General features: G+C 39.4%; 1 protein-coding gene across 1 annotated transcript in view; it reads right to left on the reverse strand.

Annotated features, from left to right (window-relative positions):
- RELN (reelin) overlaps nt 1-15887 on the reverse strand; it is a 280730-nt gene that overhangs the window by 218983 nt on the left and 45860 nt on the right. Inside the window, exon 2 of the mRNA XM_030237765.2 lies at nt 15733-15843. Coding sequence (XP_030093625.2) covers nt 15733-15843 — 111 coding nt within the window. The remainder of the gene's footprint in view (nt 1-15732; nt 15844-15887) is intronic.

Raw genomic sequence — 15887 nt, forward strand, 5'->3', positions numbered from 1 at the left:
ACATTGTTTTCCAAACTCCTTCTGTTTATAATAAAAGGTCATTTCATTACACTGGTTTCCTGAAACCCTTCAGATTTATTATTTGCCTTCCGGACACCAAAATACAAAATCTTATGAAGACTCTAAGCTATTTCACCTTCTATTGGGATAATTTTTAAACTGCTTATATCTTCCTCCTACTTCTTGAATGCCTGCTCTAATTAGATTGACAGCTTCTCACTTTGTAATTCTGAAAGCTGTAGGACTGCATTTAAAAAAAACCCAATCAAACACTCCAAGAAACAAACTGCAAATAAGATGGATGGGGATTTAAAGTGCAAGTTCCCTCATATTTAGAATTACTACTACGTTTAATGAATTCAGTTTTAATTTAATACCAATAACACAATTCAATATATTAATAATAATTATTATTTTTATTATTCACATCAGCAACGTTCCTTGTTCATGTGGTTTATGTGACCCAGAAATGCATGCCTGCAATTCTTTACACTGAAAATGTCCATTTGACTATATCCCATTTTTAACCACTCCAGAGTTCATGTTTTTTCCCTCTGGTGCAAGTACTTGTACTTATACAAATAAAGTAGTAGGAATATGATATATTTTCCTTTACTGGTAAAACAAGGAGGAATATTTTTTCAATTAAAAAAGACAATGAAAATAAACACAAAGCAGGATCTTTACTAAATTTTATTAGACTATGATTCAAGAAATTGAGCACTACTTGAATGAGTTGTAAACATCTTTTCATATTTGAGTGGGATCTTGAAAATTATTGGCATTTCTTATGAAGATATTTATATTTCATTTATAATAAAAGACCTAGTATAAGCCCAGGAGACTCAAAATAAAGCATGCCACAAGATTACAATTGGTAGTGCTGAAGAACCAAGACCCTCTCATAACTGGTCAGCAGATGCCTCTGTTGGAAATTGCAAATGAATTCAGTTCAAAATTAAATGCTTTCTGAGTCATTCCCTAGAGACTGGAATTCAGCCTTTAAATACACATGAGAACCCATCAAATGTGAGTCAATAAAACAATGCATGAAAAGCCACTTGTCCTGGCGAGACGCTTCTACACCAGCTTTTTAGAAAGTACTTCAGAGGGTTTGCAACAGCAAAATTCCACAGCCAGCATAAAACCAGATTGTGTTAACAGTAACCCTTCCTCCTTTTTTCTCACCCTGTGCCAATAGGGTGACATTAAACACAATTTCACTTAAATAAATTCACAGATTACATGAAAAAAGAAGTTGCTCTGTGTAATTTCAAAGCTGTGTTTAAAGGATACGGTAGCTGCATTGCACTGTAGCTATTCCCAAGGCTGAGCCATGAAGCTGTTTGTTACCAAAAGCAGACAATGCCCTGAGTCTCAGAAGGAGCAGAGCCAGGGTGGGACTCGGCCCCAGGCAGACAATGCGGACGTGCCTGCGCATGAGTGACGAGTCTTGGCTCCTCACAGACCGTGCAGGTCAGTCAGCCCATGGCATGGGACATGTGTCCACCCCTCATCTCCATGTGCCACCAGCCAAAGAAAATTAACCAACTGTAGGCTGACCTTACCCATCTGTGGGGAAGGGGCAGGAAGGGCTCTTATCCAGAGTTTATTAGCATTTTACTTAAAGGGCAAGCACCATACTCCATTCCTTCTGAGCGATTTGTAAGTTTATGCTTTGGATATTAACTAAAGTAATTAATCAGCGTCCTGTGTCAGTACAGGCTGGGGGATGAACAGATGGAGAGCAGCCCTGCCAAGAAGCACTTGCAGGGGGCTGAAGGGAGAAAAGCTGGACGTGACAGCAATGTGCACTTGCAGCCCAGAAAGGCAAACATGTCCTGGGCTGCCACCCCAGCAGCGTGGGCAGCAGGGCAAGGGAGGGCATCCTGCCCCTCTGCTCTGCTGAGACCCCACCTGCAGGGCTGCAGACAGCTCTGGGGCTTTCAGCACAGGAAGAGCATCCACCTGTTGGACCAAGTCCCAAGGAGGCACATAAATAATGGTCAGAGGGTTGGAGCACTGCTCCTATGAAGCCACGCTGAGAGAATTGGTGCTGTTCAGCCTGGAGAAGAGAATGCTCCAGGGAGTTCTTATGGAGGCTTTCCAATACCTGAAGGGAGCCTACAAGAAGGATGGAGAGAAAATGAAATGAAAAGAGCATGTAGTGACAAGACAAAGGGGAATGGCTTCTAACTTAGACTCGGTTTAGTTTAGACATTAGAAGAAATTCTTTGCTGCTGAGAGTAGTGAGAAACTAGCACAGGTTTCCCAACCCCTGTAAATGTCCATGGCCAGGTTGGATGGGGCTTTGAGCAATTAGGTCTAGCGGAAGGTTGAGGAAGGTGTCCCTGGCCATGGATCTTTATGGTCCTTTCCAAACCAGGCCATTCTACAAGGACTCTGTGATCATAGGGCTTCACTCTATGGAAGCCCTCTGCTTTGGGCCAGAGATACCATGCCACCATCTTCTTTGTATTAAACTTGAAGTGGACAGCTTTTTTTCTCATGGACTGTTGCAGACTTCTAACAAACTTTATATATCTCTTATGACAAGAGCTTTGACCTTAAAAGCTAGATTTCTAGGGAACAGCCCAATCAATTAAATTTAAAATGCTTCATATGCTATTAAATCAAAATCCTATGTAGTGAAATATTCTAGTTTACAAAGTCCCCCAGTCTCCATAAGCCAATATATCCCATCCCTGTGAGTTCCTTGAATCTAGAGGGTTTTTTTTTTTGTGTAAAGTGCTCACCACAACACCCTGCAATAACTGAATATGACAGATGTCTTTCAAAACTCGTCTGGATAAACTGCAGTGAGCATCAGAAAATTGCATCTCCAGAAGTACTTTGCATTTCAATCAGTCCTTGGAAAACTGGGCACATGAAGGCAGGGTTGTGTGTGAATGCCTGAGCCAGACAGCCAGGGTCCCCAAGCTATACACAGCAAAAATGAAGTCCCTAATGGAAGGATGCTCAGAAACAGGCTGAGGAGATCCAACTAGGAGTAAAGCACAGAAAAAAAGCCTAAACTTTCCTGGTTTTAAAAATAAGACCAAAAAAATCAACAACTAAATTCCTCATAAGTGTTTCCAGGATAGAGAATGTTACTGAATTTTACATATCCTGCTCAGCATATTTAACCAGAGAGAACCAATAAACATTTATTTGTCCCATGCTAAGCAAAAGTCCTTTGGATTATCACATATATGTGATAAATTCTTCAGGACAAATCTGAATTCCATACTCATGCTTAATCTTTACCCAAACTTTCATCAGAAGCCAGAATACACCTCTTTGATAGTCTCAGGGAAAATTATAGCTAAAGCACATTCCAGTTTATTTGGTTGAGCTCTTGGCAGAGTATGACTGAAGGTTTTTAAAGGAGTTCATTACATCTTTGCCCTCCTTAAGCAAAGGTTATCACAAAGCTGCCTGTTTGAGTGAATTATGACTACTGGGTGGTCACTACTGCCTGTGATATTACATGTTCAGTGATAAATTTAAATCAGTAGATAACAAGAACAAATCTCTACCAAGACCTTCATTATGGTATCTAAAAATAGCAAAATTACAGTTACAGGGAGAAAATGATAAGCTTAATGTATACATGTGCTGAGCAAGCAGATGGTATATTTCAGGAAATTCACTATTCATATCAAAATTAAAAATTTAAACTTAATCCTTCTAAAAATTAAAACTTGCAGGATGAAAGAGTTCTTAAAGATTTTTTTTTAATCTAGACTTTTTTAATGTTCATATTCTTCATCTTAAGAGCTGAAGCTGTCAGCATTTATTGATTCAGCCTTCTAATAACTACATCATCCTTCCAGCATGTCAGAGACTGTCAAAGTGACTATGATGGCATATGACTGGAGTATGAGTCCAGTGTCACAAAATATTTGTGTCACTAGTTTATACAGAAACAGACATATAGCAAACGTCAGAGTGATAGAGAAGAAAAATACTGACTTTATTAATAAACTGCTGTGTAAAATGTTTCATCACTTGCTGTAAGGCTGCCAAAATAGCCCTGTCAAGTAATTATTTAAATAGTTTTATTTAACTAAACTAGAGCTCAGTGAAAGGGCTTTGAATAATATCACATCTCCCCAAAGCACCACAAAATATTTCAACATTCAGCTATTTAATTTGATGCTAACTGGAAAAAAAAAATCCAACCTTCTCATACAGCTGCAAAGTATCTTTACTTTCCTACATTGACTACTTGTGTATGTACTGAATTTCTTCTAAAGGTTTTCCTTCAAGCACTCAAACAGCTCAAGCTAAGCCTTATGAAGATGCAACTGCTTTGGTTACAAACTGCACCTATTTTAATAATTGCATTATTTTTCCTAAGGGTTGAAATGAGGCAAGAACTACAGTAGGTTGGCTCATTTGATTATTTTAAATAAATCCTTGCTTAAGGCTTTCAATATCTTTAAGTTATCATTTTGACCTAAAAGATACATTTTCTTTCTTTTCAGAAGCAAAAGTCAGTGCTCGAATGACACTATGTCTAAAACGTCACCAAAAATAATGAAACTCACACAGCAGATGAACTACTAAAGTATTATACACATATTTTAAAAATTAAATTAAAATACTGGTTTTTTTCTCCCTCTCTTTCGAAAACTTTAAAAAGTAAAGTGCAGAGCCACACCCAGGCTGACATGACCACCCTGGAATTATGGACTTCATTTGGCAATAAAATCCCACAGAGCAGAACGGCAGAACAACCCTACTGCAAAGAGTAAGGACTTTATGTGAAGATCTGCACTTTTTCTTCCTGGGGATTTAATAGCAAGAATGGCTGGACTGACAGGCTCCTGTGAGGTGATGCTCACTTACAAGCAAGTGCATTTTAGCTACTTGACAAATTTTACTTCAAACCAACCCCAAATTTTCTAAGCTCGGTAGTCAGCAAACCCCTTTGAGCTGTGGCACCAGCTGTAAGATTCTGCCATGCAAAGGCAGAATCCCTCCTCTCCACCTGCCAACAGTGATGGCTGAGCTGGAGCAGCATGGGGGGACTCTGCCCTTCCCTCCTGTGCTCCAAGAGAGTGAGGAGCTGGCCCTGCTCCCACTGCCAGCATGAACCTGGGAACCTCCTTCTCTAGTTCATATCTTTTAGCACCCAATAAAGATGCAGCCCTACCATTCACTTCCTACAAACAGCAATCACCTTTCACTGGTGTAGTCTTGAAAACTGGGATATTCCTTTTAGCAGATTTGGAGCAGATTTTTCTTGTGAACCATCTCTGAAAGCACACAAATGATTATCAGTCACAACACTGACTAGAGACAAGCAAACAGTGAATTCAGCTGGTAGGGCAGGTGATGATCAGGATTTAACAGAGGGCTCCATTTTCCTCTAAGTCTGATTTTTCACCACATATAATCAACTCTCAAAATGTGGCAAATTGGCAGATAAGGGGGAAGCAGTCTGATGACATTTGTTTGTCATAATATGCCAGAAATTAGTTTACAAACTTGTCTTCAAAATTATGACAAAAACAATTTCCAATACCATTTCACATTTGCAAGAGGCTTCAATGCATCTTAATTGATGAAGTCCAAGAGCTCAGTAAGTTTTGCTTGAATATGCTATCATATCCTTGCAAACACAAAATGCAAGGGAAATAATAGGCCTGGCACAGCCAGGAAATCAGGAGAAGGGGCTCTGACTGTCACAGCACAACACATGACAATGAGGCATCACAGAACCAGGTTCTGGACAAGAACTGATGCAGGCAGGCACACTGGCAGTGTGAAGTTCATGCAGCCATAGAAACAGTTGCCTGATCTATTCTTGAGGCATACACACACACAAAATGCAATTTTAAGATGGCCCTAGATTTCTAGATGATGGCCTTTCCCCCCTACTTTATTAAAGATACCCCTCTATTACTACAAGTTACCATGCATCTCCAGCCTGTCAGTCTTGCTGAATGTAGCTCTCAAAGCACAATGACAGCATCTTTTGGAGAAAGAAAGTATTTTGTTCCTGTTATTGCAGTCAATGAAGGCTTAATTCATTTTTCCTTGACTTTTCTGCACTATTATCTGTATTATAATAACAGTTATGAACAGTAAAGATTGGGTTGTATTGTGCCAGCATGTCTGTACAGAAAAATAAAAAAAGTCCTTGCTTTTGAGAACACAGTCTACCGGGTGAACAATAGGACAAATGTTATTACTAAGAAAATAAAACAGTAACAAAAGAGAATTGTTGCCATACATTGACATTTCTCTAATCAATGGCAAACAAGACTGATTTACTCATTAAAAAAGCAGAGAAGATGGATTTTAAGGCAAGATTTAGAATCATAAAATCCTTAAGGTTAGAAAACATCTCCAATTCAAGTCTAACCTTTAACCAAACACTAACATGTCCACTAAACAAGCACGCCCACAAAGTGACACATCTAATAATTTCTTGTGAACACTTCCAGGAATAGTAACCCTACGGCTTCACTGGGGAGACTTTTTCAGTGCTTAATCACCCTTTAAGTGAAGAAATTTTTCTTATTACCCAACCCAAACATCCCCTGGTGCAACTTGATGCCATTTCTCCTTTTCCTGTTAGCTGGTGCCCAGGAGAAGAGACTGACTCTGACCTGACCAGCCTCCCATCAGGCAGCTGTAGAGAATGGTAAGGTCACACCCTGAGCCCCCTTTTCTCCAGGCTGGACACCCCCAGCTCCCTCAGCTGCTCCCCATCAGACTTGTGCTCCAGACCCTTCCCCAGCTCTGCTGCCCTTCTCTGAACTCTCTCCAGCCCCTCAATGTCCTTCTTATACTGAGGGGCCCAAAACTGAACAGAGGATTGAGGTGTGGCCTCACCAGTGCCGAGTACAGGTGACAATCCCTGCCCTGGTCCTGTGGCCACGCTGCTGTTCATACAAGCCACGATGCCTTTGGCCTTCTTGGCCCCATGGGCACACACTGATCATGGCCAGCTGACTGTGGACCAGCACCCCCAGATCCTTTTCCAATGGGCATCAGCTTTTTTACAAAAAAATGAACATTTGGAATATGTTTGTTAACAGCACTATTACAAAGAGTTACTGTTTGAGATAGTAAAGAGCAGTGATTGAACACGGTATTTGAAATTAGGATGAAAAAAGGAGAGTGAGGAATAAATGCATATATCCACATAGATGGGGGGGTGTACCTATTTATATATTATTTTCCATTATTAAAAGAACCTACATTTTACACAGTTCAAAAAGTGTTTCAAATTACTTTCAATAAATACTAGTATAAATAAAAATCACCAATCTGTCATAATGAAAATTTAATGCCTTAATATATTTTGAATTAAATCCTTACCTTATTGGAATCAGGAATATTCTCAGAGGTATGAGGTATAGCAAAGACACTGATCAGATAAAAAACTTTTACATCAGTTTTTTTTACTACATGCATTTTATAAAAAAATTGGATGCAATTGAAAAATTCCCATTAAAATTCAATTATTCTCTAGCTTTTCCCCATACCATTTTTTGTTCACCCAGGGGAAAAAAAAATGGATTTATACAAGACCTGAAAAAAACATCACTACTGAATAAATGTACTTGCTAAATTGGACCAAAATTGGCCCCAATACTTCAATTAACATTCTGGTTTTGGCTGTGTAAAAGTATTTCTAAAGGCATTTTCTAGTTTAAAAACTTCAGGGGCCCCTTTCTAAGCACTGGCACATGGAAAATGCTCCTCTGTGTCTCCAGTGCAGTCATCACCCCAATCTCATCTGCAAAGCCTCAAGTGTTGCCTGTAGCATTAAACCTCACCTGCACCCCTCATTCAGAGCTCACAAATACAAGCAATGTTACACGTGCCAACCTCTGAGAAGGATCATTCTCCTTTTCAGCCTTCACCACAAAAATGCTAGCAGGAACTACAGGTATATTTAAAAGGTTAAAAGCTTGAAGTATTTTAAGGTCATCTTCATAATGCTACAAAGATATTTGAAATAAATTGTGGACTAACTCTCAGAACTTCTCAACAGATTAGGCAAAACTGGATTTTGATGTCCAAGAGCTGCTGCTGCTGCCATGGCTGGAGTTAGAGAAATCTGACAAGTCCAAGAGTAGTTGCAGAAAAGGATGAAGGTGTTCAGGGTGACTGGAATGCATGAAACTATACTAAAGCTAGGCCAATTTAAGTATTTTCTGTGTAGGCTCCCTCTTCAGTTAGCTTGTTCCTCCAACCTTGGGGCATTGGTGTCTGCCTCATCCAACTGTGTGTGGGGAATTTTCTCCCTCAGCAGTTAAAATACTTCAGCAGTTTCTTGCCAGGAAAGCGTGGGTAATTACTGCCTGTGCCATGATAATGAATATATGTTGTATTAATAAAGCTAAAACCCTTTCCACAAGGCACATATGACAGTCAATCACTTGCAGAAATGGTCAACTTTTGGCCATGAAGACAATTAAGTACTAATTAAACATCATGACACAGAGACTTTCAAAATTTGATCATCATTATGGTTTTCTTACATACCATTTGTAGGTGGAAGTATCTTAAAACTCAAATGTAAACTTTCTTGACCAATGTCAGTTTGGCATCAACTGACTACTTAATTGACTGTTAACAAATTCTTCAAGATATGACTGCTATACAGATATTTTATCTTCCTGTTAATTGGTAATTATACATTGGCAGAAAAATCACTGTTTCTTTCCAATTATTCCAGAACTCAGTGACTATTTAAACTTTGCTAATTAGCAGCGGAGGGCTGTTACATCTTCTGGGCAAATTGTATTTGATAATCCCTATTAAAATATACATGGCAGTAGTTGACTTGTAACAAAGAAAAAAAAAAAGGAAAAAAAGTGGCAGTTCAAAGGGTATTAGATACAGCACAAGGCAAATGGGGGCCTATTAAAATTTCCCCAACTGTTCTAATGAGAATGCCGAGGGTCATTTCTTCCTAGTTTACCATCTGTTTGGTTTCTGGCAAATATCTCTGGTGTGAAGGGAGGGTCCTGGAGCCCATTTGGCTTGTCACAAAATAAACCAGGGATCTGCAGCAATTTCAGTAAAAACTGCACTTCAGGACCAGTAGCATGTACATAGCTAAAAACTTTTTATAAAGCCATCATTTATGGACTATTCCTTACTTTTTAGAGTGGTGAGCAAGCACAGAGAGACAGACTGAGCAGGGGGGATTGATTTTATAGGCTCACCTAACAAGAAAATGCAACAGTTGGCCTTTTTCCATCTCACAATGTTAGTGGGGGGTATTTTCCTTTATATGTCAAAATCTGAAAGCAAAACATTGTCCCAGAAGCATCAGTGTTTGAGCATAAACTGATGCAAAATCCAAGCCTCTGACAGCTCAAAACCACAAATCCTATCCAGGATCAGGAGGAGCCTTGGATGCCTCCAGTGCATAGTCCAGACCCATGTGCTGACAGAGCTGGGGTGCACTGTCTGTGGTACCCTCTGGCAGATGACACTGTGGGTGTCCCTCAGCCACCCAAGCACCCTCTTTGCTTCTTCCTCTGGAGGTGAAACCAGCACCAGGTTGCATTGCCCACAGCAGCTCTTCCCTAAGGCTGCTCAGAGCCAAAAGGGATACAGTGTCACTGTCATATTTTCTGAAAAATCTCTGTCCAGGATTTTTCTCCTGGGAAGCTGAGAAGCCTCAGAGAAAAATGAAAACAATAATTATCTGATTTGCTTCTCCTGTGTTTTGCTGGTTTGGAATGTGTTTGGACATTGTGTACCAACAGGTGATTGTTTCATTGGTTTCTGCTGTGAATTGTTTTGACTTAATGGCCAGTCATGGCCAAGCTGTGTGGGACTGGGAAGAGGGAATCATGAGTTTTCACTAGTATCTTTTTATCCTTCTGTCTCTATCTTTTCTCTATTCTTTAGTATAGTTTAGTATGGCATTCTTTATTATAATAAAGATAATAAAATAATAAATTAGCCTTCTAAGAACGTGGAGTCAGATTCATAATTTCCTCCCTTCGTAGGGGGTCCCAGAAAATACAACAATATGGTTCCTGGAAAGCACTCTTTTCCTTTTCCCCAGTTCCCAACCCATACGGAACCAGATCAGAATGATCCTTCCTCTATAAACTGAGAGAGGGTTTTGGTTGGCAGTCACATATGTAACCAAAATACTCAGTGAAGGATTATGTGAAGGCTGCTTTAATCCTGTCAAAAGGCAATAGAATAGTAAAAAGCAAAGGGTATAAGATAATATAAGTGCCATTACATTATATCTGCTGATTGCTCTTTCCAGGATTTCCTCTAGGAAATGTATTATTCACCATATTTCAAACATTATTTGTAACTATTCATTCTTTTGATTACCAGAGAGTCAATGTATTAACTAAAATATGTATGATCACCTTCATGGTATAGAAACAAAGAATTGCAAAAGAGAAAAGACTGCAACATCATCTTTCATCCTCAATTTTTTGTTTTCTAGAAGATGCAATTTCAGGCACAAAAAGGTTTCCAGGTAACATCACCCTCCTAGTTTCTTATCAAGTAACCCACACAGTTAAACAAAACTGAAATTTCATGAGGAGTTTATGACCTCACAGTAGGAGGAGTTACCTGTTTTAAAAGATTGCAAATTACAAGCTGTTTAAACCTACACAAAATATAAACAAAAATTTTCTGTTATCCAGTTAGGCCTATGGCAACACTTTCCAGGGTAATCAGAGCTTGGAGTCCACTATCTCTACCACAACAGAACCTATGGACTTCCAAGAGGACCTTTGCAATTTGGATTGGAAGGTTAATGCATATATAAATGTATCATGAAATTACTTGTTAATTCTACATTTACTCAAAGGTAAACATCAGTGTAGTCATTATGATTTGCATAAAATTAGGGGTTTGGGTGGCTTAACTAGAAAGGCTCATGTTTCCCACTGCAGTTTGTAAGAAACTAATTACACCAAACTTAAATATAATTTGTCATGTATTCATGTCCTAGGGTGACGTTATGATGCTTGTATCCCCATTCATATGTTCTGTTTATGCTGGATGTTATGTTATGTGTCTTCAAGACTGGCTCTGAAGAGTGAAAGTTTTGTTTTGGTTTCTTATCAGCCACTCCCCCCACGGCTGGTGGTACTCAGGACAGTACATAGTGCAGCTTTTGCTTTTTGCTTTGTGCTTGCTCTTGCTTCAGCTTTGCTCCTGCTTTGCTCTTGCTCTTTGCTTCTGCTCATTAGTTAGTTAAGATAAGCAGTCCAAATTTTTCCCTGAACTGTTTTTCCTTTCCTTTTTTTGGAACCACTTGAGCCTGCTCTGGACTGGGACCTGGGAAACGTCGAGAGTTTGCACCTTGTGGCTGCAGCAGCTGCCCCAGTGCCACAGGGACTGATAACAGAGCAACCGCCCCAGGAGAGACTTTCTGAATTTGTCATCATTTTCAGAGCGGTGACAGAGTGGTGTCATCCAGTATTGTTCATTCTGTGTGCTGGGGGGTGCTGTGCCTGTTAAATAAACAGCTTCTTTCCACCTCTCTCCTAGGAATCCTTCCTGAACCGGTTGAGGGGAGGGGCTGTGTGGGTTTGCTTTCTGGAGGGGCCCCCTTTTGGAGGTTTTCTCCCAAATTTGCCCTATACCAGGACAATTCATCAAGTGAAAAGCTACCAGGGAGCCAGAAAGCCTTGGGAAGAGCTGGAATGGATGAAGATGCAGTGTGAGTGGCAGGTCAAAGGCACACTTTGATGTGCACAGCCCAGCACATCTGGCTGCTCAGCCAGCCTGTCACCAGGATCATCCTGTGTAATGAGACAGATTCGGGTCCTCCGCTCACAGTGCTCCTTATCACTGCTGAGGGATTAGGCTGTAATCCTCTCCTGTAATTGTAGGAATGATACCCTGCTCCCTGCTCCCTGCTTTCCAGAGCACATGGCTTTGCAGGAGCCACGCGGAGCTTGGTGCTTCTGCCAAGCTGCAGAGGGCTTCCCCTACCACCCACCAAACCATTTATCCTCACTTGTGTTTGCAAGCAATCATTCCCACCAGACCCACCACCACTTTTGTAGCTTTCCAATATTTTTTTTAGTACTCCTGCCTCCCACTTTCCTCTTTTATATTTGGACTAATCCAAGCAGTAAGACCCCCTAAATGATGCCATGGTAGATTAGTCTTGGAGGGTTGATAAACCCCAGAGCACAGCCAGATGACCCAAGCAGTCTAAAAAAGGCCAAATACCAACAAGAATCCTCAGGGACAAAAGCAGAAGAAAGAAAAAGCACTGATGGATAAAGAAGTCCAAAATGTGTCTCCAGAGAAAGACAGGGTGTGAACAAACTGAGGGCTACTGGTGTGGCACGTGAAAGGAGGAGACAAAGAGTGGGATTTCCCGTCAGCCATCAATGCTGAAAGATGTGGGGACATTTCCATGTACACACCACACTGATCAAGAAAGGAGGGTGGAAATGAAACTGAAGAGATGCAGCTGAGAGTATCTGTTGTATCAGGGGGGCTATTGAAAACAGAAACCACTCTTCTTAAAAGCTACTTTTAAAGATCATTTCTCTGCTAAACGATCTCCCCAGCTTGGTTTAGTGAAGTTTCAACACATTTATGTTTGATCCCAGTTCTAATTCTAGCTTTACAATTTTAGTTTTACTTTAACCTGAACCCAGAAACTGGTTCACCCCGGGAGAAAGCTACTATTAATTTTTTTTACCCAAAACCTCACACAGTTCTCCCCAATAAATCATTAGAAGGTTTCCCAAATAAAAATTTCAACAAGATTCATGTCAGTGGATATCAGAAACCATATATTTTCCTACACAATATGTACTGAAGAAGGAAAAAAAACATAACCTTAAGAATTAAAATATTTTATCTCTTTTGTTTTTTTCAAAGCTTCTTGACATGGTTAACTGTTATAACTGACAATGATTGTGTCTCCATCAAGTAACTTCCTAAACTGGTTAAAGATAATTGTAGTCACAACACAGTGGCTCACAGCACAGAAGAATATGTATGTTAAGGAGACTTCAAATTGTTGGGCAGTCTGGAAGATTTTGATAATCTAGTGTGACCTCCTGTGAGAGACAGACAAGACCATTTCAATGGTAATATTGCAAAGAAGAAAAAATATTCTTCCCTGCACCATAAGCAACCACTATCAACCCAATTTCAGAATATTACTATCTTCAGGTTTTAAAGGCCCAGCTTTGCCCCTCCTCCCCGCATCTAATCTGTGATAAACCACATGAATCTTTGAATTGAGGTCTCTGAACCTGACTAGTCCTCAACATTAAAAAAACATAATAATTTTCAGCAAGCTAAACCTGAATATCACAATCACTTGCCTCAAAGGAGAAACTGCTTCTTTGGTGATTGAAAATGATGACACAACAGATGGATCCGGGGTTTCTAGAGAAACTGCTTTGTATTTTCTTCAGAAAGCCAAACAATGTCACTCCCACATATTATTTTACTAAACAACATATTAAATACTGAGGAGATCACTCTATTTTTTCTTTTGAAAATGGTAGATTTTAAAATATTGTTACTTTTCAAAACTACCAAATAATTTTTAGAAGCATATCATTTACATGCTAAATGCCTTTTGGAAGAGTCCAGCTTTCTCATCTCTCACTGCAAAGTAGAGATAGGAAAAATTGATGTAGCTCTTAGTCCTGGGAGCCATCAGTACATCGTAGATTAGGGATTCATAAAAAATTGCATTCTAAAGCCATTGCCATTTTTCCTTCACTGTTGATTTTTACTGTGACTTCAAAGACACTGCACAAGAGCATCATCTGCTATGAAACATTCAGATTGGGTTTTTTTTTTCTTTTTCCAATATATATACAAGCTTAGGAAATAGCAAAGAAAAACAACAAATTAAGACCTTTATTTAAAATATTTTAACTAATACTGTACCACAACTGGCCCTGCAGTTTATCCACAGAAAACTAAATTTAAAGAAATAAATTCAGAGATGGCAGCAATTTTTCTCTAACATAGATGGAGGTGTGCTCAAGACAGAGCATCAGATCTCCCCAGGCATGATATTTGAGAATTTGTATTGATGAGCAAAATGAAGTTCCTCCAACTCTGCATGACTGTTTTTGCATCACTTTGGCTTTTGCATTCTTCCAGCTTGTAGGCTTGGAGCTTCTTTTGCATACAGAACACACATGTCACCAGTTTAATTGCTGGTTATCTTACAGTGACAGAATGGTTAAAGTAACACATCAAGAGCTAGAGAATGACCTTTGGCAAGGAGGCCACGTTGTTTTTTCTGTCATACATCACATGTTACTTTAACATCTGCCTCAATGAAACTGCAATAGACTTATTCTACAAATGAAGATACACATTTAGGGAAAAACACAGACAGACATTCTTTGAAAATGCACAGAGGTATTTAGGTTCTTAAAATTTTGCTTAATTGTTATTCTTAGATACTTAGTTGTAATTAAACATGACCTGTATACTTTGCCCAGTGACTTTGCCACAATGCCACAAAAACTCAATTTCCAGCAAGGTACTATCTAGCCAGTGACTTGACCATCCCAGAAATTTTACTCCATCAGATTCTATTCATCCTGTAAACAGTATAGTGGGAAAGAGGAAACAGCAGTACAAATTCTTCCAGAAAAGAGAATCTTTCAGTGCCTTTTGCACAAGGCCTGAAACACTTGTGCCAGCCATGCTCTTCCCTTGAAAGGCAGAGCAGAATGTCTGAGGTTGAACTGTGGTGTTATCCACAGTCCAAAGCCCTTCTCAAATTATCCCTCAGTGCAGTTTTAAATAATGTGCTATTTACATTACAGTCATTCATTTACAAGCAAATGTATGCCTGCTGGATGACACTCAAATGCTCAGATCACTCATGCTCTACATGCTTTATAACAAAAGTACCATGAGAGGCTATTATGAAGAAAGTACTGAATTCTGGCCCAAGCAGACAAATTAACATTAAAAATAAAACATTTAAACATGCTACAGCAAGTGCAGTGCAGTTGTGTCCCATATGACTGGTACCTGGTTTTGTACCTTCACCACAGATTGCTTGTTAGGGTCACTGAGTTCCTCCAATTTGAGGAACACAATTCTTACTATTATTTGTAAGGCTATAAAAAATGTAACCAAATAACAAACTGCAGAAGGTATAGCTGTCAATTACTTGCACAAATTTAGAAAGGATTATTTAAAAAATATTAGTCCTTAGCACAGTTGCTACTGCTGAGGGCTACAGCAGAACCTGAAATACATGATAATTTTGCAAAGCCTGTCATATCCCTTTCACTACAATTCTGCTTTTTGGATGTGGTAACTAATTGGTTGTATGAAATATCTTGACCAGTATTCTGGTTTTAAGGAAGATCTGAATGGAAAAGTGGGTTGACATAAGCTTAAAGGAAACAGGTTTTCAGCCCAATAAATACTTAGAGGCTTTGGGCTAAATGCTTCAGTTTAAATGTCACACAATTTAGAAATGGCTGCTTAAAACAATTTATCTGCTGAGGCTTTTCTTTCTTAAAATTTATATTATTCAGCATACTAATACCAGGGCTGAGCATAGGTGAAGATGGTACAAGAAGCAATAAAAGCTGCCTAAAAGCTGCCACTGCTTTATCTCATTCACTCCCACTGACTTCCATGTATTATTGATCACTCAGTCTAAATTAACCTGTTCCAGTAATTGTCTTGCTACTGATGTCCTCTGTACAACTCATTACCCTGGTTGCAGAAGGTAAATTGCACTGGACTTACCAAATCCAAAAGCACTGGAACCACCAACACTCTGGGAAGCCTGAACACTGGTAGATGTGTAGAGCCCAGTTACCAGCAAGCCATCAAAGAAGGTACTTGTCGAAATAGTCACTGAAATGAGAGAAACAAAATATGTGTAAATATTCTGGTTAAGA

This window comes from Serinus canaria, chromosome 1A (genome assembly GCF_022539315.1).
Source record: "Serinus canaria isolate serCan28SL12 chromosome 1A, serCan2020, whole genome shotgun sequence".
Lineage (NCBI taxonomy): Eukaryota > Metazoa > Chordata > Aves > Passeriformes > Fringillidae > Serinus > Serinus canaria.